Source organism: Struthio camelus, chromosome W, assembly GCF_040807025.1.
Source record: "Struthio camelus isolate bStrCam1 chromosome W, bStrCam1.hap1, whole genome shotgun sequence".
Taxonomy (NCBI): domain Eukaryota; kingdom Metazoa; phylum Chordata; class Aves; order Struthioniformes; family Struthionidae; genus Struthio; species Struthio camelus.
The window spans coordinates 43,660,309-43,682,717 of record NC_090981.1 but is presented as its reverse complement, the minus strand read 5'-3'; the positions used below and the strand labels follow the sequence as shown (position 1 = coordinate 43,682,717).

General features: G+C 43.2%; 1 protein-coding gene and 1 pseudogene across 6 annotated transcripts in view; both read left to right on the top strand.

Annotated features, from left to right (window-relative positions):
• LOC104152954 (LHFPL tetraspan subfamily member 2) overlaps nucleotides 1–21,139 on the top strand; it is a 125,720-nt gene extending 104,581 nt beyond the window's left edge. For 4 of the 6 annotated variants that reach the window (XM_068925742.1, XM_068925739.1, XM_068925737.1 and 1 more), the window contains 2 exons: nucleotides 3,707–4,483; nucleotides 20,739–21,139. In XM_068925742.1, the coding sequence (XP_068781843.1) occupies nucleotides 4,054–4,483; nucleotides 20,739–20,995 (687 nt within the window). In that variant the 5' untranslated portion in view covers nucleotides 3,707–4,053 and the 3' untranslated portion in view covers nucleotides 20,996–21,139. Of the gene's footprint in view, nucleotides 1–3,134; nucleotides 3,153–3,442; nucleotides 3,513–3,706; nucleotides 4,484–20,738 lie in introns of those variants that run through there. The other 2 variants (XM_068925740.1, XM_009688575.2) reach the window with 2 other exon arrangements.
• On the top strand, nucleotides 21,046–21,757 carry LOC138064332 (uncharacterized; annotated as a pseudogene).
• Nucleotides 21,758–22,409: the final 652 nt, after the last annotated feature.

Sequence of the window (22,409 nt, the reverse complement as noted above, 5' to 3'; positions counted from 1 at the left end):
TAGAGGGCTTCCTTCAGGCCCTGCCCAGCTGCGTGCAATAGTAACAATAGTAATATGGGGAGAGGCCTAAATAATCTGAGGGGTGAGCCTAAGAAAAGAAGGCTGCTTTCGTAGTGAGAATTTTTTTTTGAATGAGTTAATATAGAAGGAGTTAAAGCCCTGGTGTATGTGTTGAATTTGGACTGTCAAAGCAAATATTTTGACAGTCATTCAGAAATGGATATTGAGTGGCGTGCTGTGAAGAACATGCAGTTCTAGTATGAAAAAACTTGCCAAGGGACAGAAAACTGAGAGGAGGAATAAACAATCAATTCTGAGCCTCACAAGAACATAGCTCGAGTTTGTCAAGCAAAGAATGGGAGAAAAGGGGTGAGCGGGATGCTGGTGGGAAGCTTCATGAAGTACGGCATTATGTAGCATCATCTATTGTTGAAAAGACTTGCAGGTACAATGTAAAGGTTTTGGCAGGAGCAATGTGAGAATTGGTTAACTTCATCTATGAACCCAAAGTGGTGTGTTTTGGAAGGAAAAGGTTAACTACATAAGCATGACTGAACTGTAGATTACCTCCAGTAATTAATCTGCAACCTATATCTGGCAAATCTCACAAATGAGCAATGCCCCTGCCGCTCCACTGATCTGATATGCTGTGCAGGCCTCTGTCTGCTTGCTGCTAACAGGAGTTGTAGGTGGGTGGTGCTCCCCTTCGAGGGCATCACTTGCACAAGAATAAATTTATGCAGAAGCACTTCTGAGAGTTATATTTTATTCTGGAAGTATCTTTCGTAGTGGAATAAAATACTGGTCATCTCAGAAAATTCTGAGTTGTGCAGGTTTGATTTGAAAGCTAAGTATGTTCTCTGAAACTATAGTTAATGGGGACCTTTATTAACTTTCATGTGTTATGTATGGAAATTTTGGTATGTTGCTTTGTGAAGTGTGCGTTCTAGTAAAGTCCTAAGATTTGACATTACCTCCATTTTTGACCAGACTGCTTTTGCTAATGTATTGACTTTCCTGGAGATACCATATTTCAGAGAGTTACCATGTTCTTTCACTTGTTTTTAAAATGGGAAAGAACCCAACTTGTGGACCTTTCCTTCTGTTTCTGATATGCATCAAACATTTGTTATCAATGCTATGTGGTTTATGGCTCCCAATGTTCATCTGCAGTTTCCACCTATTTAAGTAAATATGAACTTTGTTCTCATCTATAAACAGTATCTCGTTCTAGAAACAGTATTTTATTATGTTTAGCAGGAGCAGCGTCAGCTATAACAGCTAAGGCGGGCTTTTAACTGTTTCTTCCCTTGTACCTACAGGGAAAGAGGATAATTATGAAGACAAGGGATTTACATGTTTTTCTTGCACAGAAACACAGACTCTAGACCATTTTGGAACTTTTCTTAAACCAAAACAAACAAAAAACAAAAAAGTTTTTTATTAATTTCTTTCTTACGAGTGCTGCTGACATCAGAAGAATGTGGGGTTGTGGTGGACTTTCCCTACATTCCAATTGTTATTTAAAGTGGAAATACTGAGAGAGCTAACTACTACTGGCAGACTAAGGCTTCAACTCTCTGTTATTACAATGGGTGTATTCGAGTCATCAGCGTGTCAGGGTGATTGAAAACCTCGTGCTCTTCCCAGCTACTCCAGAAAAATGGAAAGTAATCTAAACGATTGTCTTTAGTACAACTAAAAGCACAAATAAATATGTTATGCCCCTTTTAGCATGTAACTTAGTAAAATTTAATAATTTACCTAATAAAACCGATGAAATGAGTTGCCTAATTGCCAGAGATAGGCACTGGAGACTAAGTTGTCTTTCAAGTGCTTGGATATTTTTCTCAGGTTTACCAGTGGTAATAGAGAAGTTGGAAGCTGAGAAATCTACTCTTAAGCCATGCCAAATGTAAAATATCAGGAAAATATGCAGGAGGATATATCAGAAAAAACAGGCTATGAGGCAACGTAGAAGTAAGGGAGACAAAATTCAATTGGCAGCTTAAGTCCATACACGTGTCAGTACTAGATAAGTCTACCGAGCTAGGTGAGGAAGCGAGGAGTCATGAGGACAGAATCTCGTGTTTCATTCACTAACACAAGTATCGGAGAGAGCAAAACTCCTGGGTGAAATTCTGAATCTGTTGAAGTTGTGAGATTTTTTTGGTTTCGCATTCGGTGGGACTAGAGTTTGACCATAGGCCTCAAAACTCCTATAAAATTAAATAGGCTGTTCTTTGACAAAGCTGAAGTCTTTGAATCTTTGAGATAAGAATGAGAATGTCTTTTTTTGTTTTTGTTTTGTTTTTGGTTTTGTTTGGGTTGTTTTTGCATCCACTGAACACTTCCTATTTGGCAACCATAGTAATAAGATACTGTTTTGGTTCTAGATTCTTTTGCCTTCAGAATCAGTTGAATATGAGTATCTTTTTTTGTGAATAAAACTTAAAAGTGCTATGTTCTCATCACTGAATGGGTAACATGAGTACATTTCCTGTTTTCTCCTCCTTTTTTTAAGTGACATGTTTCAAGTTCAAGCACAGAGGCATATGTAGTGATCCATTTGTTATTTTAAGCAAGATATTTGGATAAAATTCAGATGTGTAAGAGTCTCTGATTGCCTCGTATACTGAGATAAGTATAACTCTGGGAATGTCGTCGCCTACTGTTCAAAGGCAGCATAGATGCTTAGGGAAACCCCTGGGGAATGTTTCTGCTGCAGTCCCAGCCTGCAGAAGGTTATGGAAGGAACAGATTTAGGGCAGTGAAAAATCTTGTAGCTCCCTGGCAACCTCTCTAACTGGAGTTATTGGTGGCTTGGCAGTGATCAGGACATTTTTGTGCAGATTCATATTTACAGTAGTGTAGGTCACCCTGAGGCTGTCAGTGTCAGCGTTAATTCAAGATGAGATGTTACATACCTGCAGGAGGATCACTTTTCTTAAACCCTGACTTAAAGCTGAACAGAAGTTAAGAATGTTGTGAAACACCAGTTCTGCAAAACTGTTTCCAAGCTCTAAAATGATGGGCTGCGTCACCATAAAGTTGCTGCGTTCTAGTGGGTGGGCAGTCCCCAGCTGTAATCCTGTTTGTCTCCTCTTGAGACAGAGGCTAGATCAGCAACAATCAGCAGAAATCTAGTTACGGTAATTCTGGGAAGTGAATAGAAATGAGGTTCATTCATTGTGCTTTGTGTCCTAGGTGACTGTAACATGTAAGAGCCGTGTCTTGTTTCCTCCCCGAAGGTGGGTACTGTGCCAGCCTTCTCATTAGAGTCCCAGGACCAAAGGCAGGGCAGCAGTTTAACTGAACTGCGTGTCTTTAAAACTGCTTGAACATGTACGAACGTTTTGCTGGGTAACTGCCAGCAAACTTAGTAATTTCAACCAGAGGAAGATGATGTGGGAGTGGTGGTAGGAGTGGGTGGGACCGTCTGGTGTTACTGAGACCTTTCTCGCAAAGCGTTTGTCAAACAACTGCAAGTCGGATGGGACAGAGCAGATACTGTAAGTACAGCTGGGCAGTGCGAGAGTAATCGCTCCCCTGAGACGAAGCTGGGAGGTTTCCAGCAGACTCTTTTTGAGCAGCCCTTGTTGGAACTTCTGCATGTGGCTTTGGATCTGGATATTGGCTTGTTCCTGGGATGCGCGGGGGTGCAAATGAACCCTTTTTCTCACTGCTGATATATTCTTTCTTGTAGGTGTGTGATGTCAATCTAGTGGGCAGAGCTTGGGGCCTTCCCCACCAGCCTGGAGCGTCATGTGCCAGTATGAACATTAAGAAAGAAAGGCGCACTTCAGAGCTCAGCATCCAGGAAAGAAAAAAGGAGAAACTAAACAGAGAGAACAAACGACTGTACTGCTTGCAAAACTTCGGGCAGTTAACTTTTTCTCCTGAGAAGTTTTATCTTGGCTGTTGAGAGAGAGCTGAAAAAGCAGAGCAGCAACAGTGATTTTCTTTTTTTGTTTCTTTTTTAATTTAATTTTTTCCTGTTGTATCTGGATTTAAGACTGTCAACTGCACTGATCACAAGCACTGGACATCAATATGTGTCATGTCATTGTAACATGTCGGTCGATGCTATGGACACTCCTGAGTATTGTCGTGGCTTTTGCAGAGCTCATTGCTTTCATGAGTGCAGATTGGCTGATTGGCAAAGCGAAGCCTTGGAGCTCTGAGGATATGGACAACAGAACAGGAGGGTCACAGGAACCCTACCACCCAACGCTGGGCATCTATGGGCGTTGCACCAGGATCTCCCACGTGCAGGTTTCTAGACGAGACACGCTTTGTGGTCCTTACGCTGAAAACTTCAGTGAGATTGCCAGTGGGTTCTGGCAGGCTACCGCTATTTTCCTAGCTGTGGGAATCATGATTCTCTGCGCTGTGGCGTTTGTGTCCGTCTTTACTATGTGTGTGCAGAGTATTATGAAGAAAAGTATTTTTAATGTCTGTGGGCTGCTACAAGGGATTGCAGGTACGTGCAACTAAAAAAAATTTTTTTTTTGTGCCATTCAGTTGAAGAAATGTAGAGATTCTCTGCTGCCTACAGACAAACTGCATTAGATGGACCCGAGAGTGATTCTATATGCTGGTGTTTATTTAAACACAGCTGAAATTTATAGCTACGCGGCTTGTAATAGATTGACATTGGCAGCAAGATTGCAGCCCGTTGTGCGCCGAAATGAACTGACCAATGTTTCTTTTGTTTGCTGTGCAGGGGTTTTTCCTCTGAATTTATTTCAGTAACAAGAACTTCTCTCCTTTGTTACCAGCAGAGAGCAAAGTTAATACTGTATAGGAACGCAGTCTATCTCCTTTTTGCTACTTTAGTAATTTTCCCATAGACCAAAGGCAGTTCTGCATGTCTCAGACTTCATGCCTGTGGTGAGGGCAAATACCAGCCCTAGGGATAAGAGCAGCCTGCAGAATCGCATACCTTCTTCTCCCAGGTTTCACGTGAAGCAGCACGGGAAGCACTCTTCAAGGACATGAGTTTGACAAGTAACCTTATCATAAAACTTTCCCTTAGCCAGTTTATTGTTTAGATGAGCCCAGTGAGTTTGCTTTTACTATTCAAGTGTTAGTTTTACTCTGACTGATGAATTGCTTATAGGTATCTTCTGTTTCTGTTTATAACTGTGTATTTTACAGAGATGAGGTGACTGCTATGTAGATTGAGAATGGAAAATGTTAGCTAGAGCAGTTCTTGGTGTTCTCACTAGCGAGCAGTGGAGAGAACCGCTCCCATGTGCAGGTTTTCATATTTTTTTACTGTTTACCTGTGGTCGTGTTAAGGAGAAAAGTGGTCTTGTGATATAACTCTGGCAGCCCTCAGAGACCTTATGAGGAAGGAGGGAATGAACAGGGCCACCTCCTCCTTCCCTCTTCGTGGTGCTCTTAAACAGATATTTCCGAATCATAAATGGTTTTGTTAAAACAAAAGTTAGAAATTTTAACTTGTTTGTTCAAAACAAGAGTCCAGCTTCCCCAGCCCTCACCTGTATGGATACCGCTGTGTTGGCTGTAGCTTCACACGAGACGTAACAGTACAAGTTTAAACCCTTATTAAGCTGGTTGGCTTCAGTTGCTTAGTTGAGGACTAAGGTAATCTTAGTCTAGATGAATGAAGGGACATATGCAAATATGTCTGTGTTTTTTTCTGTGAGAGAATTTGGGAAGTCTGTCAAGGCAGCGGCTGCCACAGCTCTCCGGGGAAAGCAGCAATGGCCAGGGACCCGGCCGACACTAGCCCCTGAAGCAGTGACCTGCTAGCTCTTATCGCCTTCCTCTTTGTGCAGCTTCAGTATAAAGGTGTTCTGCGTATTCATGACACCAACAATGTCAGGTTGTGCTTTTGAGACAGAATTAGATCCGTAAATGGCTGAAGATGCATCTGTTTAGCTGATGGCATATAACTAGTGGAAGAATGTCCTTCAAATAAAAGTTGCATGTTTTGATGTAACCACTGCTGGTTTACAGAATTTGCCAGCCCCAAAGTGACACATGAGCGGCTCGGCAGTGCAGATCAGAACTGCCCTGCTTTCTTATCTTACCACTTACTTCAGAAATAATCCAGGAAACCTGGTTTTCAAGAGATGACATTTCTTCTTTTCTATTAGAGGTGTATTTGTGTAAGAGAGATCTGCCCAGCAGGGAAGAGCGGTTATCAACATAAAGAGATGTTAGGGCATGTCAGACTTGTGTGTCTCTTGAAAGGTTAACCATACCATGCCACACACAAAACCCTGTGGACCAGATATGTATGTGTTAGGGCATGTCAGACTTGTGTGTCTCTTGAAAGGTTAACCATACTTACAGCGTTGGTGCCATTTCAAAATATCTATAAACGGTCAAACATCAAAATTAACAGGAAATTGATTCTTGTATCTTAGAGAACTGTTTTGGAGACCACTTGCTTCTGAGAAGATACATGCAAAAACAGTTTTACGTTTTATAATCAAAACAGTTGTGCCTGTAAAGGTAAGCACGGACTCGAAACTGAACAGTATGGTAGACAAGGCATTCCTTGTATGTTAGGGGAGAGAGTTCTTTTCTCAGCTGTACTGAGAATGGAAGCACTTCCCTTCTTATAATTCAGACAAATGACATGGCATGAAGCTGGGTAATTGAAAGGTCACATTACTGAAACTGTTGCTCTGAGAAGTATGCCTGCCAGTATTTGCAGCCAGGCGTCTTGTGGCTAGCAACTCATTTTCTTGAGATTAATTTTATTGGGTCCACTGCTACTTTTGTGCCAGTAGCATTACAGCATCTGCTTACTTAGTTGAAAGTATTTTCCTTAGGACTTACTACAGCTTTTAATGTCATCGTTCTCAGTTCTTGAGTTTCAGAAAACAGTTAAGCAAGTGCTTCCGGAAGGACAGTTGTCCACAGAGTTAATCCATGCAAGGTTTATGATTTGTAGACTCGTGTCCTGGCCAGGGAACAACTAGATACAACCCTGCCTGATCACCTTAAGAACATTCTTTGAAATGTGACCTTTTTCTTCAATAAATGTAGGACAAGAATACACAAAGTCATTTTCTTTATCAGTGCGTATCAGTCCAATATTTTCAAATATTTCAAATATCTCATTTTCAAAGATGAGATGTACCCACAGTAGAGTTTTCTACAGGAACTCAGAATTTTACAGACTTAATCTCATTTAAAATCTCTATATATTTGCTGTGGAGATTTAATATAATTAAAAACATACAGCATGTTAATTTATTCCTGGAATTCATCATGAAAAAACAATAGCAGACACCGGATATATCATTTCTGTCTAGCAACACTGGTTGTGACCTGGCTGATGCCTAAGGTGAAATTGCAGAACACAAAGCTGTATCTCTTCTATTATGGTATTTGTCCAACGCCTGCCCTTGGACAAATGTGTGAACTCTCGTTTAGGTCAGTGGGAGGGAGCCACACACACAATCTGGTCCACAGGGTTTTGTTTGTGGCAGAAAACTAGGAATACAAAGCTATAAAAGAAGAAAATATAGCTCTGTTTAAAATCCTGAAATTCCTTTGTAGTGGAGCGGGACTTTTACCACTTGTTTTTAGACAGCAGACTCTTTTGTTCGGGATGTGTAGAAATGGTAATCAGCAATCGTGATTTTAGGAACGTTTGAGCATTGTTTCATCTAGAAAAGAGTCTTGTCTTTGCAATAGAGAGTGCAAAGAAAAGAGCCGTATAATTAAATAGATAATCACTACCTAGCAGCAAGAAGTCCAGGCATACATTCATTTGAATGTCGTCTTGGGGTAAGTATTCTATTTTTAGTCTATGAATCATTTGAAATACAGAGACTAGAAGAGGCAATATGCTATTATGTAGTAGTTGTTAAGAACTAATTCAAAGTAAATTGTCACAGTAATCATTTAGGAAGTAAATGATTGGTGATCTCTTATTGACATACTGTAGTAGAAATATATGGTAATCACACAGAGTGTTTACAAGCCTTGTTTGGGCTTTGGTACTTTGCTATGCTCAGCAATATAATCTAAACATATCCCTGTCCTAGAAGAGCCGAACCACCTCAGAGTACTGTATGCAGTTTCTTTTCGTAGTTCCCATGTTCACCCCTTCTCATGGTTAAAAGTATGACTTTAAAAAAGTATGTTGGGGGAGGATGGAGGGGAGCTTAGGACAGAGCCTAGGACAACTTCAGCCTTCAGTCTCTGATACAATTTCATTTATGAAATTAATCATAAGAACTTTTCTTGGCTTTTTTGAGCCTCAGAAGGGGTAGCTGCAGCTAGCTGGCATCGGGTGCTGTGGCTGGCAGACCAGGCTCCTTAGTGAGAGGCCAGCAGTGGAGCCGATGGGGGCCGGCTGACTCATGCGCAGGTGAGCTGCAACCTGCCAGCAACACCCTGACCGCAAGTCACAAGGCAGAAACTAAATTAGCAGTGCATATATTGTCTCGGCTTTGAAACTTGAACAGGCCAGTGATTTTCCTTTCAGGGAACTATACCGTGCACCAGAAAAAGCTTTAGAAAGGGCAGAGGGGAAGGCTTGTTAGTCTGCTGAGAAGGCCGGCTGCTTTGGGAATTTTGTTTCCATTCTCACTGCTTCACTGTGCTGGAGCAGGGCTGTGTTACCAGGCAGGCTTACCAGTCTGGGCTAAAGCAGCTCCTGTTCCCTCAAGTCTTTTCAGAGTGATGATGGTTTCATCTGGGAGGCCTCTTTTGGGTTATCTCCCCCTCACTGCTTTCTCTTTTCACAGTCCGCTTTCCTCTAGTTCAAAGAGGGTTTTACTAAAGAATTTTCTCTAACAGAAGCATGTCAAGGTCACGGCCACCTTTGGAAACTCCTCCATTCAGGCAAAAAGTAAAAAAGTGCTCCAGAGAGACAAGGCTAAGACAGGCATGATCAAACTGTGAACCTGGTTTGCCAAAACCGCTGTCAGCTTCTTCCCAAGTGCTCTCTCTTGCAAGGACTCTGCATCTCATCTTCTGACACATGAATGGCTGAAAGGCCCTGATGTGGCCAACATGCAGCCTTGTATTACCAGACAAAAAGCACACCTGGACATGTGATGATTGCACTTGTTCATCAGGTTTTTGCAATTAAAAATCACGTTGCATCTGTGGTAAGGCCTGCTGCATATCTGTCACGTGCTGAGGGATGTCTGCATTTTGTCTGGGAGAATGCGAGACTGCACTTGCAGTCGTGTGCCTTAGTACTCTGACTATAAGGCTGGGACATGGCCAATTATGCCTTTAATGGGTGCATGTTTAGTCATATGGGGCAGTGGTTTGTCTTGAAAGGCTGCTAGAAGTGGTCCAGGAGAGCAAGATTCTCCCCACCGTTTCCTCGGGTCCTCTCTCCTGCAACCAGATGATGCCCAGCAGGTTTGGGGCCCCCGGTCCAGAGCAGTTTCTCCTGTGGGATCTGAGCTCTCCTCTAGCATTGCCAGGGAGACGACTGAGCGTCTTCCCATATGAAACCTTTTCAGGGCCGGACTTCAGTGCTCTCTTCTCATCACCAAGTGCTGAGGTTCCCTTTCACCCTATTTTCTTCCTTTCCAGCGTTTTCCTCTGTTTTTTCTACAAGGCAGGTTTCCCCTGTCACCTGTCCAGTTTAGTCCCAAACTGTGCAGTCTCTTTCCACGGTACTCTCCCTTTTCAGCTGCCGCGACAAGTTCTCCTCTGTTCATTCTTCTGTCCTTTCTATGCCCTCTTTTTTTTCCTCTTTGTGTATTGCTCTTCATGCCTTCTCCTGTTCCCTTTGCTGTGGTCACTTGGAGGCTTCTCTGATCAGGAGCCAATGCAATACGTGGGCAGTAGTTCAGTTAAGAGTGCATTTTTATCCTCAAACACAAGCAATTCTCCTTACAGTTTTCTAAAATACAGGGATGAAACTCAGTTTGAATTCTGCTGTGTCTAGAACAGTGTATTTGCGCTGCTGGAAGGGTTTGTTTTACAACTCTTGCACTAAGAAATAGTTTAGCATGTTATATTTATTAGTCGTCATTTCCATTTGGGAGTTTGGGTGATTAGGAAAGTGATGGAAACCATCTGAAGGCAAAAGAGCGATCTGGGATTGCTCGTGGGGGTGTATGAAGTAGACTCCAGATGCAGTGAGGCCGAGGAGGGTGCTGGGGGGCTGGGTAATTCCCGGGCGATTGTAGGGGGGGAGGTGCGACTGAGGGCCCCTGGCTGCTGAGGTGGGTGGTGGGAATTGGGAGTTGCTGAGGAAGCCAGGGAGGAAACGGGAGGTTAGCCAGAACTCGCTGCTGAGAGGGGAGAAAAAGCAAAAGGACAGCGCGCTACCGAAGCCTGCTGCGGAGGGGCCCTGGTGCTGCTAGAGCTCACTCCGACGCTGAGAGAGTCAGCGTCGCCCAGTAGCTCAGCGTATGCGGAAGCGGTAGGGAGCAGCGCGCTGCCGGGCGGCACCCCTTGTCAGAGAAAGGGGCGAGCTAGCGAGCAAGGAAGGAAACGCCTGGCGAGCTCGTGTTGCTGCCTGCCGGCTGTCGGAGGCCCTTGCTAGACGGGCGAGACTAATGCAACGCCTGGGCAGGAGGAAAGCAGGGGGAGAGCCCTCCTGCCCTCCGAGGCAAGGAAACTTCTTGTTTGTCTTTCTAAAGTGTAGAGCATGCATTTTTCAAAAAGCATATTTCCTCTTGGATTCAGCTTAGGATTTTTCTTTTCGGATGCCAGAACTGTGAATTCTTGGGGTGGGAAAAAAGAAAGGGGAGGAGAGGGACTTACAATGGAAATCCTGACAGCCTGAACTACTTCTGCTGTCTGAACAGGGTGGTATAGTGCTTCCTGTAACCTACATGGCCAAATGCCAGGGCAGCATCTAATACACACTCAGCTGCCGAAAGTTCATGCTAAGGGGACTGCTGGGTTGGAACAAGAGGGAATATGCCAGACAAGGAAAATGAGTTAAAGTGGTAAATTGCTATTGAGCCTTAGGGACGATATCAGTAACTTTAAAGAAATAAAGTGAAGATTCCAGTGTCTGGTTACATTTGACGATCAGTTCCTCTCAGCTGCTGTGAAGATGGGCGAGTATGGATCAGTGGACACCTGGCAGATTGTAAATGTCCAGGTTTTCACTGATAAGGTTTGGTAGTTGACGTCATTCATAGCAACCATAAAGCTATAATAAAATGGTGTTACAGGTGAGTCTCTCAGGCTACCTATTGAGCAGTGCTTAACTGTGGCACGTACGCATGCAACGGTCTACTGCTTCTACCAGTGCAGGCTAAATGAGATATTGAGAAGTTCATTGTATTCCTCTTCTTGTGGATTTAAGGTAAAAGATACTGGTGGCCCCTCTGAGGAGAGGGTTAAAAATAACAGGAGAGTAATGGGAATCTCTTTTGGTTGGATTTTGCTTCCAGGTCTCAGAGCCAAGACTGATGCTGTTGTTATCTATAGGCTGCAAACACTGTAGGAAAATATTTAAATTCAACAAAAGCTGTGTTTTCACTCGAGCACAGCAAAACAGATTAAAACAGCTCTTTGAACACCTGGGGCTAACTGATGGTTAGCTACTCTGTTCAGTGCACCCAGTGGGTTGTTAAAGGAAATAAGGTGGATTTGAGCTGTGCTTCCTTCCCCAGCACTGGCAATCTGCACTCCGCTGCCACATCAGGCTGGGTGAGATCCTTCCCCTCCCATGTCCGCCTTCGCCTTTTCCTCCTCTCCGACCCTCAGCTCTTTGTAGCTCCTTTCCCACCGTGCGAGCCCTGCGGCCTCGGTGAGGCAAGGCGAGGGAGGCCTCTTTGCAGACTGGATCAGTACAGAGGAAACGCAACTCAATCACGAGTTGTGCCAGAGCCCCTTTGCCTCTGTGTTTAAACGGAGGCAGGTTGTTGCTTTGCCTCTCTTTATGCAGCGCGGGGTGCCCATGACCTGGTGTCTTCCTTCCTTTGCAGCTGATTCATTGTAGCTAATTCATGGTTTTGAGGGCACTGGCAGTGACCAGTTGGAGAGCAGTGAGAAAGGTTATGGCAAGTGTTGCAAAATGGGCTTGGTCTTTCCCTTGGCTTCTTTCGTGGCCAGGAAAGAAGCCAAGCTTTTCGTGGCTCCTTTCCTAACTAAAGAGCATCCCAAAGTTACTATCCACAGTTCAGTTACTCATTTAGCAGCTCTTATTGGGCCAACTTAAATTAAAAACACTCGATGCTTCCTTGGCTATTGAGGTAAGATGTGGGCGGTGAACGGACTTGGTGGTCGGGCCGGAGCGGTGGCGCTGCCCTCACAGTTTGCGGTGGTGCCTGTTGCCTTGCGAGGGTCGGCGGGGAGGGGCGCCGTGCCTGGCCCTGGTGCCTGCCGGCTGTCGAGCCTGAGCAGGTCGCTTTGCAACATGCCCCGGCAGCTCTGCTGTGCTAGGAGAACGTAACATTTATGTGTCCATCACCTCAGGTAGGTGCTCTAGATGGAGCAGAAAGTCAAAACTAGTGATTTTGTGTGACAGAGGGTTGGCACAAGTAGGATGAGAGGTACTGTCCAGCGCCCTGTGTGTGCATAGTCTTTAGTGACTCGGCATTGTAGAAAACTCATAAGCATTTCGCTTTTCATGTATACAGGGCTTGATCTTTACTTAACAGCAGGGCTAGTATCTGCCTTACAAGAGCCCTTGTGAAGTGCAGTGAAATGCCTCCACATCCCCATTTACTTACGCAGCCAGCAAAGGGGTGGGGATGTCATTTCAACGTTTGAGATTAATCTTTTTTTTGATTCTCCACATTTCTCCTCCTCCCTGCCAATTAATGGGGACTCTTACCTTGTATACACATTTTGTTAAAAGCTAATGAGGAATATGCACTCTCTTCTCCCAGAATAGAAGTCTACAGGCTCACACTTTACTAAAGACAAGTCAGAGCAATAGAATTACACCAATATTAAAAAAAAAAAAAAACAAACCAACAAACAAAAAACCCCACACAGGAATCCTCCATATGCCAGAGCAACCCACATCGAGGTTTATAAACTGACTTATTTCTAGCTTCTTCTGGAGGTAGCAACATATACTTGATAGCCATAGTAGGCACTGTATCCCATCAGTAGCCTTCCCTTCTATGTCCCTGTCGTGCAGGTCCCCTGTCCTGTGTTCCCATCCTATTTCCACACCCTAATATTAGTAATATCATGAGAAGTATTATGTTTACATACGTTAGGTTATGAACAAGCATCTTTGATCTGCTTAACAAATGGGAAAGTATCCTTGAGAAAATGGCTTAGTTAATTGACTGTTTAAAAGAATTTTGTTTTCCTCAATTTGAGGAAGAAAATGGTTAGGGAAATGCTTTTTCTTCTGATAATTGCTTCCCCTTATATGACCTCAAGACAACTTTAAAAGACTTTGGAAAAAAAAATCGAGGCAGGTTTTGAGAGATCACCTGGTTATTCTCCTGCCCTCAGCTCAGGGTATTCCAAGTATGTAGAAATCTGCATATGGTTGCACTCTCCTACAGTGACTGAATGGGTCTGGATCTCGCCTCTTGTCACCCCTGCTGCTTGGGAAGATTCCAGTTTCTCCTTACATTGCCCATTGGCAACCCTCTCCACCCTCAACAGCCATGTTTCCAAATTATCCCAAATCCCCTCTGCTTATGTGAACCAGAATTAAGTGGGATGTCACGCTAGGCTTTTTTAATCATTGATCTTTTCATTGTTGTCAATTTTTCTTCTGTTTGTTTTGAAAAGTTTCTGAGTGGGCCGGGGCACTCAGGCTTACCGATACTCCCCTTTCTTCTTGTGCAAATACCTTCCTGCCTCTGGTCAGCTGTTTGCTTTCCATGCTGCTGGCAGTCATCCAGAGAGATGGAGAGCAGCCACCGAGGAAGGTGGTGGGTACTGCGCCACGGGCGGTGTAACCAGCACGCTCTTCAGTGTGCCAACAGTATTGCAGTGCTATGGGATGCCCACACTTTTTCCCATATCAAACCAGCTGCTCTGAGCCCATCTCATTAGCTTTGATCAGATTAAAATGTGATTACCAAATCATTTCATGGGATTGAAGATGTCTGTTGTATAGCTGCCGAGTAGTAGGCTGTCACTTAAGTTGTTTGTCAGTGGCTGAAGGAGTAAAATAGCCCATGAATAGTGACCTGGTGGAATTCCTGCTGGATAGAAAGTTTGCTGAGAAAAGTTTGTGTATAAGAAAAAACTGCTTAGTCTCCTTGGGTTAAGCTAGTTCGGTGCGTTTGTAGAAATAATCTAAGCATAAAAGTGTTCGGATGCTCAGTTAGCATTAGTTGGAAATACGACCTTGAGCAATAGAGGCAGGTTTATTTTGCCTAGCTGGCAGATTGCCCTTGGGCTGAAGAGTCAGTCATCTGCTGCAGCTGAGCAGAAGATGAGAACAGTCAATATCACTCCTGCGGACGAAGCTGCCTGCCCGCATCGCCTGCCTGGGGTTGGGCAAGGCTAATCCTTCCCCCCTTGGCCCTGTGTCTCCTCCTCTGTTAAAACGGTGGAAGCTGGTTGGCGGAAGCCTGCGATGCTGCCACTGCTGTGGTCACAGCTGCTTAATTTCCTGTTTCTTCAGCAGCATTTCAGAGCTTCTTTGCTATTTTGCTAGGAAATGAGAAGATAGTATCAGGATTTGCAATGGAAATTGGCTTTGTTAGTATATGCTGTTGTTTAATATGGCATAACAGCAGCTGCACAGGAGACCGTCAGAACTAAGTAGCATGCCTCTGCTCATCTAAACAAGCATCTGCGTAACTCCTTTTTTAAGGGTTGTTTCCAAGGATAGGATGAGAAAGCTTTTACTCAGCTCTGACCCCCAGCACTGACCAGCACATAATGTGACATACAAAAGCCCATAGTGATAGAGCAGTTTGTTGGTTTTCCATGGTGTTAGCCTAGCAACGCTACCACAGTGTATCAAAAGCAGGAGGAACAATTCCAGACCCTTAGGAGGGGAAACTTGGTGCCCAAACACAAAAAAAAATTCTCTTACATAAAAAGCATCACTGAACTGTCTTCAGAAACTGTGTCTCACAGCAATGCTTTCTGCTATATTCATACTGATATTTTGCAGTATTTGCTACGTTTTTTTTTTTTTTTTTTTTTTTTTTTTGCTTTAGTGTTTCAGGAGAAAGGAGTTGCTTTTACATCACTCAAATACAGTAGAGCTAATGTTTAATATTAGGCTGTTTATGTTGTAGTGAGGAAGTAGATTTTAGTCTAATAATCTGAATAAATTGGCCTTTTCTATTTCTAAGGCTTCTTTTTAAAAGCAGACAATTTGGGACTGATAGTAAAATGTTACGTGGGCAAATATTCTCCAGTGAAACACAGGAGAATGTTCTCTACCAACAGACTTGCACCAAAGAGCTGTAGATGAGTTCTCTGGATAAAAAAATGCATTTAAATAATTTTCTACTCTTGTTCCTAGGCAGGTAGCTGCATTGCATAGCGTTCTTGCAGACCTCTGTTTTATGGAATCCTCAGAGGAAAGGTAACTCAGAGCGAGCAACAACTGACAAGAAGGAAAAAGTAGTTCCGAAAAATTATCATAGTGTTTAAGAAGGAGTAGCAAGAGAACGTGTACAACGTAGGCTGCACCCAGAGCCGTGCAGCTGTGCTAAGGCGGGGGTTAAATCTAGAACAGAGATAGCTTGAGCTAGACTGTAGAGGAGCACAGTGGAAAAGAGCCTCACATAATGTCTTCAGAATGACTTTGTTCCTCCCACAGACACCAACGATTCCACAGGTCGACTGGGTGTGAATTAAAACTTTCATTTACTGTAAATTAGCAAGAAGACCTGAAAGGACTCCTTGGAAAAAACTTCTCCTTAGACAGAGCACTAGATCTGTGGTCTCTGTTCTTTCCCTTGAAGACTGGCTGCTATTCAGATACACTGGGAGGGGAGCAAAAACTGATTTATTAGGAAAAAGAAATCATTATTATTAATATTTACTCTCGTGCTGCCAGATCCGTCTTCTAGCAAACTGTTGACAGGAGATAATGGTTGCTTCATTAGATTATGCTGACATAAAATTATATAGCACAGAAATGAACTTTGTACTTGTATGACTAACAAAAGCCTAAATGCTTTAATCTTAACTTACAGCATTAAATGGCGTAGAAGCTGCATAATGCAGATTAAATACAGAATTAATATTTAATGAATTACGTTGAAGAATAACTGAGTCAAATTCAAGAAATCTGAGGATTATAATAGCTAATCTTTCTAGAGAGAGCAACTTCTTACAGACAAATCAATAGGTTGTGCTAGGAACTAGTCATGTGTTCCTGTGCACTGGGATTATAAGTGAATGCCAAGGGTCAGCCACTTGGCTCCCATTTCTGGCCGCCCCGAGGCTGCAGCCCCTGCGCTGTGGTCTGCCATTCGTGACCGAGACGCTTGGGCCTGGCTCCGTGCAGCCCCTCCAGTGCCCTGCTCCACCACCCGCCTGGCGACTCTTCGGGAGACGAAACCACACGCTCCCATGTTGCTTTGTGCTCTCCACAAACAACTCAACTGAAAGCTAATGTGTCCTCCTTCAGCATTTTTCTCAAGACTGTCTTGTTGCAGTGGCTATAAAAGAAAAACTTGTTAACAGCTGAGTTGTGGGTGTGATGAAACTACTGCCAGTGCGCTAGTCAGGGTTATTGCGCTAGGTCCTTGCACGCTGCCCCTCCGTGAGGCTTGTCTGAGAAGGAGCTTCCTAGCTGTCGTGGGCAGAAGCTGTGAACAGAGCTGCCAGGCTCTGCGGTAATACAAATAAATGACAAAAATGAGAGAGACGCAGGCAGACAAGCTCCAGGGAGCGAGCAGTGGCCGCTGGAGGACAGGGATACAGGCAATTAAGTGAGAAGCTCTCTCAAATAAGCAGAGCTGCAAGGGCCCTGGCCAGGCTGCCCATGGGGGCTGGTAGGAGGAATTTGCACTGAGAATTTACTATGTTGTTTTCCCTTGCGGATAGGCTGGCTGCACACCAGCCTCTAATTGGTTTTTGCTTAGCTGTGGCTGCTTGCATTTGCCATAGCTGGAGCTGAAGCCATAGAAGTGTTAGCCATAGAAACACGCTGTGGCTTCCCCGTGCTCCTTGAGATGGTTGTGCACTGCTGCTTAGGTCGGAGGAGGAGGAACACACAGACTGCGAGATGCTCACGTTGCAGTTAACCATTGCGCCTGGGAAAGCACAAGGAGTATCACAACCCCTCCTGCGCTTGCTACCCCTGATATATCTTTTCTTGTTCTTTCCACATGGGCATTTTCCCTTCCTTTCCCTCTCCCTTTGTGTTCCCAGGAGCACAGAAGTTGTTTTTTGTGGTCTGGCTCACTGGAGCCAGAGCCAGGGGAATGGCAGTTGGTGAAGCAGTGCCCTGGAGGGCAGACCTGATTGGGCCCAGTAAGAAGATCCTAAACTTTTCCATCTACCACCTGTGTTAGAAGCATTGAAGTGACTTAGAGGTGCTGGCATGACCGACGGGCACTATCAAGCTGAATATAATTAAATAGGCAGCTGCTGTTCGTCTTCCAGTCTCTGGATGTTGCTGCTCCGGCCACGAGCAGTTGGGCAGTAAAGTGCTTTTGATTGCTGGCTTCGGCCATGATTTGCTCTGTTGTTGGGTGGTAAAGAAAGACTCTGCTGTTTTGTTTAAACAGCAGGAGTCAGCGAGATGAGCTTGGTAGCCTGTGCGCATCTCTTCTGCAGTTACTAGGAAGCTGCAGGCAAAGCTCCTTGTGCGCTTTTTTTTTTTTTTTTTTTGCTTCTCTTTCTCCTACTTGAACACCCTTTTTGGGCAGTCTCTCTAGCAAGGCAGAGTCAAGAAGGGCCCCTGAGCCCTGCCCAGCTCAGCCACTGTGCCAGGTCCCACAGCTCTGAGCTGAAGAGGTGACCGTGTGAGAGAGGGCGGTGCCACTCCATTTGCTGCTGTTCAGCATGAGATCCAAGGAGTGCCACTTCTGTTGTGGGTATGTGGAAGTGGGTTAATTAAATACTCATATTAACTTTTCCAAACAAATAGGAAGCAGGTATTGCTGAAATTAGTAATTATGGTAAATATTAGTGATAGCAAGAAGAGGTGAAGCTCCTGAGAATCGTTGTGTCTACACTGAAATGGCGTATAAGGTAGGTGGGGTTTTTTTTTGGGGGGGGGGGGACGTTAATTTTTATTATGTTAGACCAGTATAAGATTGACCAAGTTGGGGGGGGGGGGGGAACCCATGAGAAAAACAGACCATATTCACAGCCCATAGTTAAGACTTCCTCACGTTTTCTTTTCAACCATGGGGAAAATAGCTATAGCTTATCAAATTGTGGCACGTATGCAGTATTTTTCCAGACTTTTTCTGTACTCTTAAAGAATATTTAAATTCACTGAAGTCTGGTTGTCAGTACACTTGACAGCAGTACTGCAACCTTTGGGGGCCTGAATTTTTGAGTAAACATCTCTCCGCTTGGCAGATATGCACCAGGAAACAGTAGTTTTCAGGAGTTTTTCAGTGCTGTGTTTTTGGCAAAAAGCTTTGGATGTAGCTTCTCAGTCCAGATTGTGGCTCAGCCATAAGCCAAATTTGCAGCATCGCTAGGCACTGTAGTGTTGGGGTGGTAAACCTTAAAAAAAAAAAAAACATCCTTGGCAGCAGTAGCCATGGTGGTGTTTCAGGACAGGGTTGTTAATTCAGTGATGGTGGTTTTAATTCCCAAAGGGCTTGTGATCATTAAGAGAAAATGGCAATTGGAACATATTAATGTGCAGTCAGAAGAATACATTGTTTAGTCATGCTGGTTACACTGCACAGGAAGCAAGTGATGAATAGAGGAGAGGAACTGCTGGTGTTTAGTCTGAAACGGCTGCTGGGCTCAGCAGGATGAAAGCACGGCTTATCCAGGTCTGTCCAACATAAGGCAATACTTTATATGTAATGTAGTTTAGCCATTCAGACAGGAAACGGCATAAAATTTGTCATTGGTTCATAAATGTAAACAGTGATGAAATTCCTTCACAGAGAATGGATGCCATTCTCTAATGGATTTTGCTGCCCCAAAGAATGACATTTAGTTCATTCATGCACATGGTGTTCTGTCATCGTTAGAAAAACGCTGAAGGACTTTCTTTTGTGAAACATCTGGCAGGTATAGACGATTTTAGACAGTTGGGGGATGTTTTTGCATTTTGTGGATGTTAACTGGTTAATAGCTAGGACCCATCTTTTGCTCTTAATGAGGAAAAATTTTTGCATCCAGCTGAATTTCTTTCAACAGTTAAGGAAATCTAATGTACTGCAGAACAGCCTACTCTAACTGAAATGACAAAGACGGGAACAAGTCTTTACAGCTATTCCTAGTAATCCCTTAGTATAAGGAAGAAAGGAAGACTGTTTTCATCTTATCTCTTAATTTAAATTTAAGGATTGGATGAAATCTAGGAATGAACCAGTGCCATATGTAAAAAGGACAACTTCTGGCCCACTTTCAGATTATAGCACTAGCTATCTTCTTTTATAGTTACCAGCTATCTTCTTGACATGCTAGGTTGAGTAAAAGGCAGGACAAACAAATCAGGTAATATTTAAAGGCTCTGGAAGGCTCTATTTATTTTCTTGATAAATTAGTTGTATTAAACAAAAATTATTCTGCATAATTCTTCTTGCTCTTCTGAGTAAAATTTTAAAGAAAACAATGTAAAGCAGATTTTGATACCTTCGTGCAGTCCTGATGTTTTGCTACACATAGGAAGATCTGTTTTTCAAGTCATTGTGTTTTTTTAGCAAGGCTCATATGAGAGCATTGTAGCCACTAGCGTACTAGGTATTTTGGTTAAATCTCGCATAGTGACATTTTCATTTTGGTACAAAGACGAACTACATGCACTGGGACTCTTCCTTTTCCTTAATGAAAGCCCTCATAGTTAAGACAGAGGTAAATCCTCACAGAAGAGACATCCAGCAGTGAGAGAGCGACAATCAGGTGGGTAACTAGTCTTGAGCTCTCTCCTTCCAGGCTAGGCACAGCAGGGTGCTGAAGCAGCTTAGGGCGATCAGGAGTTGAGGTTTCTGCTCCTGCCCTTACTGCAGCGCATTTTCCCTCCCAAGTTCTGCAGCAGCAGAGCAGCTGTCGAGAGGATCCCAGTGTTATCTGTGCGCCGGCTGGGGACACTTAAGCCCATTAGTGGCTGATTCCAGACTCCCTTCATTCTGGAAGACGCTTATCAAACTTGCTGTATGATTTTTCTACTATGTCCTAACTAATGTGGACAAATAAGCAGATGCACTGTGAATTTTTTTTTTTCCAGGCAAGAAAATCAATCTAGGAGAAACCTGAAGGAAAAAAGTAAAAATGTTTATGATGAATGATTAAATACAGCTGAATGTGAGTTAACTAAATAAGGACTCAAAAGTGGATGCAAACATTCCTAAGTATTTGAAAAGTGCAAGTATAAACAGTAGGTGGAGATATGCAAATGTTTTGCAATCAGTGTATACCTAGCTAGCAGTAGTGCGTGGAAACAAAGGATGTAGAATGACTACAAGAATTAAAATTGAGAACAAAGTCTTATGTGAAATAAACCTTTCACAACAAAAATGGTAGTATAGCTCGAAGTTTAGATAGACACTGCATAGCGTGTACTAGGGAACAATCAGTGAAGGGTGGATGGATGAGGAAGAATCTTCTCATGGGGAGGGGACCTGTTATGAGTGAGTAATGAATGATCATTACAGCCATTACTAAATGTGTTGCATTTGGGGTTAAAACTGATCGTTTGGTGTTAAACTGTCTTCTTTTGTTTTTATTTTTAGGCCTCTTCCTTATCTTAGGCTTGATACTTTACCCTGCAGGCTGGGGATGCCAGAAAGCAATAAGCTATTGTGGACATTATGCTTCTGCTTACAAACTAGGAGACTGCTCGTTGGGCTGGGCTTTCTACACAGCTATCGGTGGCACTGTTCTGACATTCATCTGTGCGGTCTTCTCGGCGCAAGCTGAAATTGCCACATCCAGTGACAAAGTACAAGAAGAAATAGAAGAAGGGAAAAACCTTATCTGCCTCCTCTAACTACAGTGGGAAAAATACCAGTGCCTGGATCTTAATCTGCTGTTCAGTGACTTGATAAGCAGATTCACTTGCCTGTTTCCACCACTTGTGTGATTGAGCCCCATGCATTCCAGCCTTGAACTACTGAAACAGTCTTTCTTCCTTGCTGGGCAATGAGGATCAGAGAAAGGATCCCAAGAAAACAGAATGTAAATACTTGGGAATTTTTTAGTTTCATTATATTATCAGAACTAAGTGGAATATATTAATCAGATGAGGGGGATGAGGAAACATTTGTATATAGCAGGAATGTTGTTATATAACTGACAAAATCTGACTGACCGATTGCCTTACCCATCTTGGTCACTCTGAAAAATTTGGATTTAAAATAATAAAAGCCAGCACGTTTTCCTTATACTAAAAAAAGGAGAAGCCTATTTTGATTAGGTTTTGTTTCCAAGGGCTACCCTCACCTGTGAATATTTCACCACCACCTGGTTTGGTACTGTACTTTTTATTGAGGTGCTTTTTTGATACTGAACTTCCTTAAAGTACAGTGCCTTCTTGAATAATAAGTATATAATGAAGAGAGAAAAGTTGACATGATGCAGTTTCTACCTACCTTTAAGGAGGAGCTGAAGTTGAATCTCTGCCATATTTCTTTGTCTTGAACCTTACAATGCAAAATATGTGCCACTTGTTACTTAGCAGGTAAAATATTTTGGTCTCATTGAACAGGCAGAGAAGCTGTTGTTAGACTGGCTTATACCTGTGTCTGATTAAAAACTGGTAGAATTATTATTTTGCCCAATATGTGCTGAAAGATTTATACAGCAATTGTGCCTTTGTTAGAAACTCCTGGAATCCCAAGCAGATCACTCCACAGCACAGCTGGGCATTATCTTTTGCATGCCAAGAGTTGGGGCTGGACTTTTTAGCCTCCTCTACAAATGTAGATCACATGTTGGACTTTTAACAGTATTATTCTTTCTTTTGCCAGTGAAACCTCATTCCTAGTCTACAGACCAATATCTCTACTGTCCTGGAGCCAGCGGAGTGTTTAATACATTTACATCTTTCAGGAAGCCACGCCAAAGTCTAAAAGGCTAGGAAGATCTTTTCCCTTTTTTTAACCACATGTGGTATGGACCATTTTCCAACTAAATCAGCAGAAATAAAACAGAGCTGGCCACAATGACATTCCTTTCTCAAAGGCAGGCAGTTCTATTACTTGTAGCGTCTCATCACTTACTAGCACTACTTCTGAAAACAAATTTAAAAGGTAATAATAAAAGCAATGATGCAACTGTGGTATGGAAGCACAGGGGAGAATTCATCTGACAAGTAATTCTAATGAAATATTAAGTGCATCTTAGACTCTTCTTAGTTCTCAGTAACATTTAACCCTACCGGATGACAGTGCTGCCTTTTCATC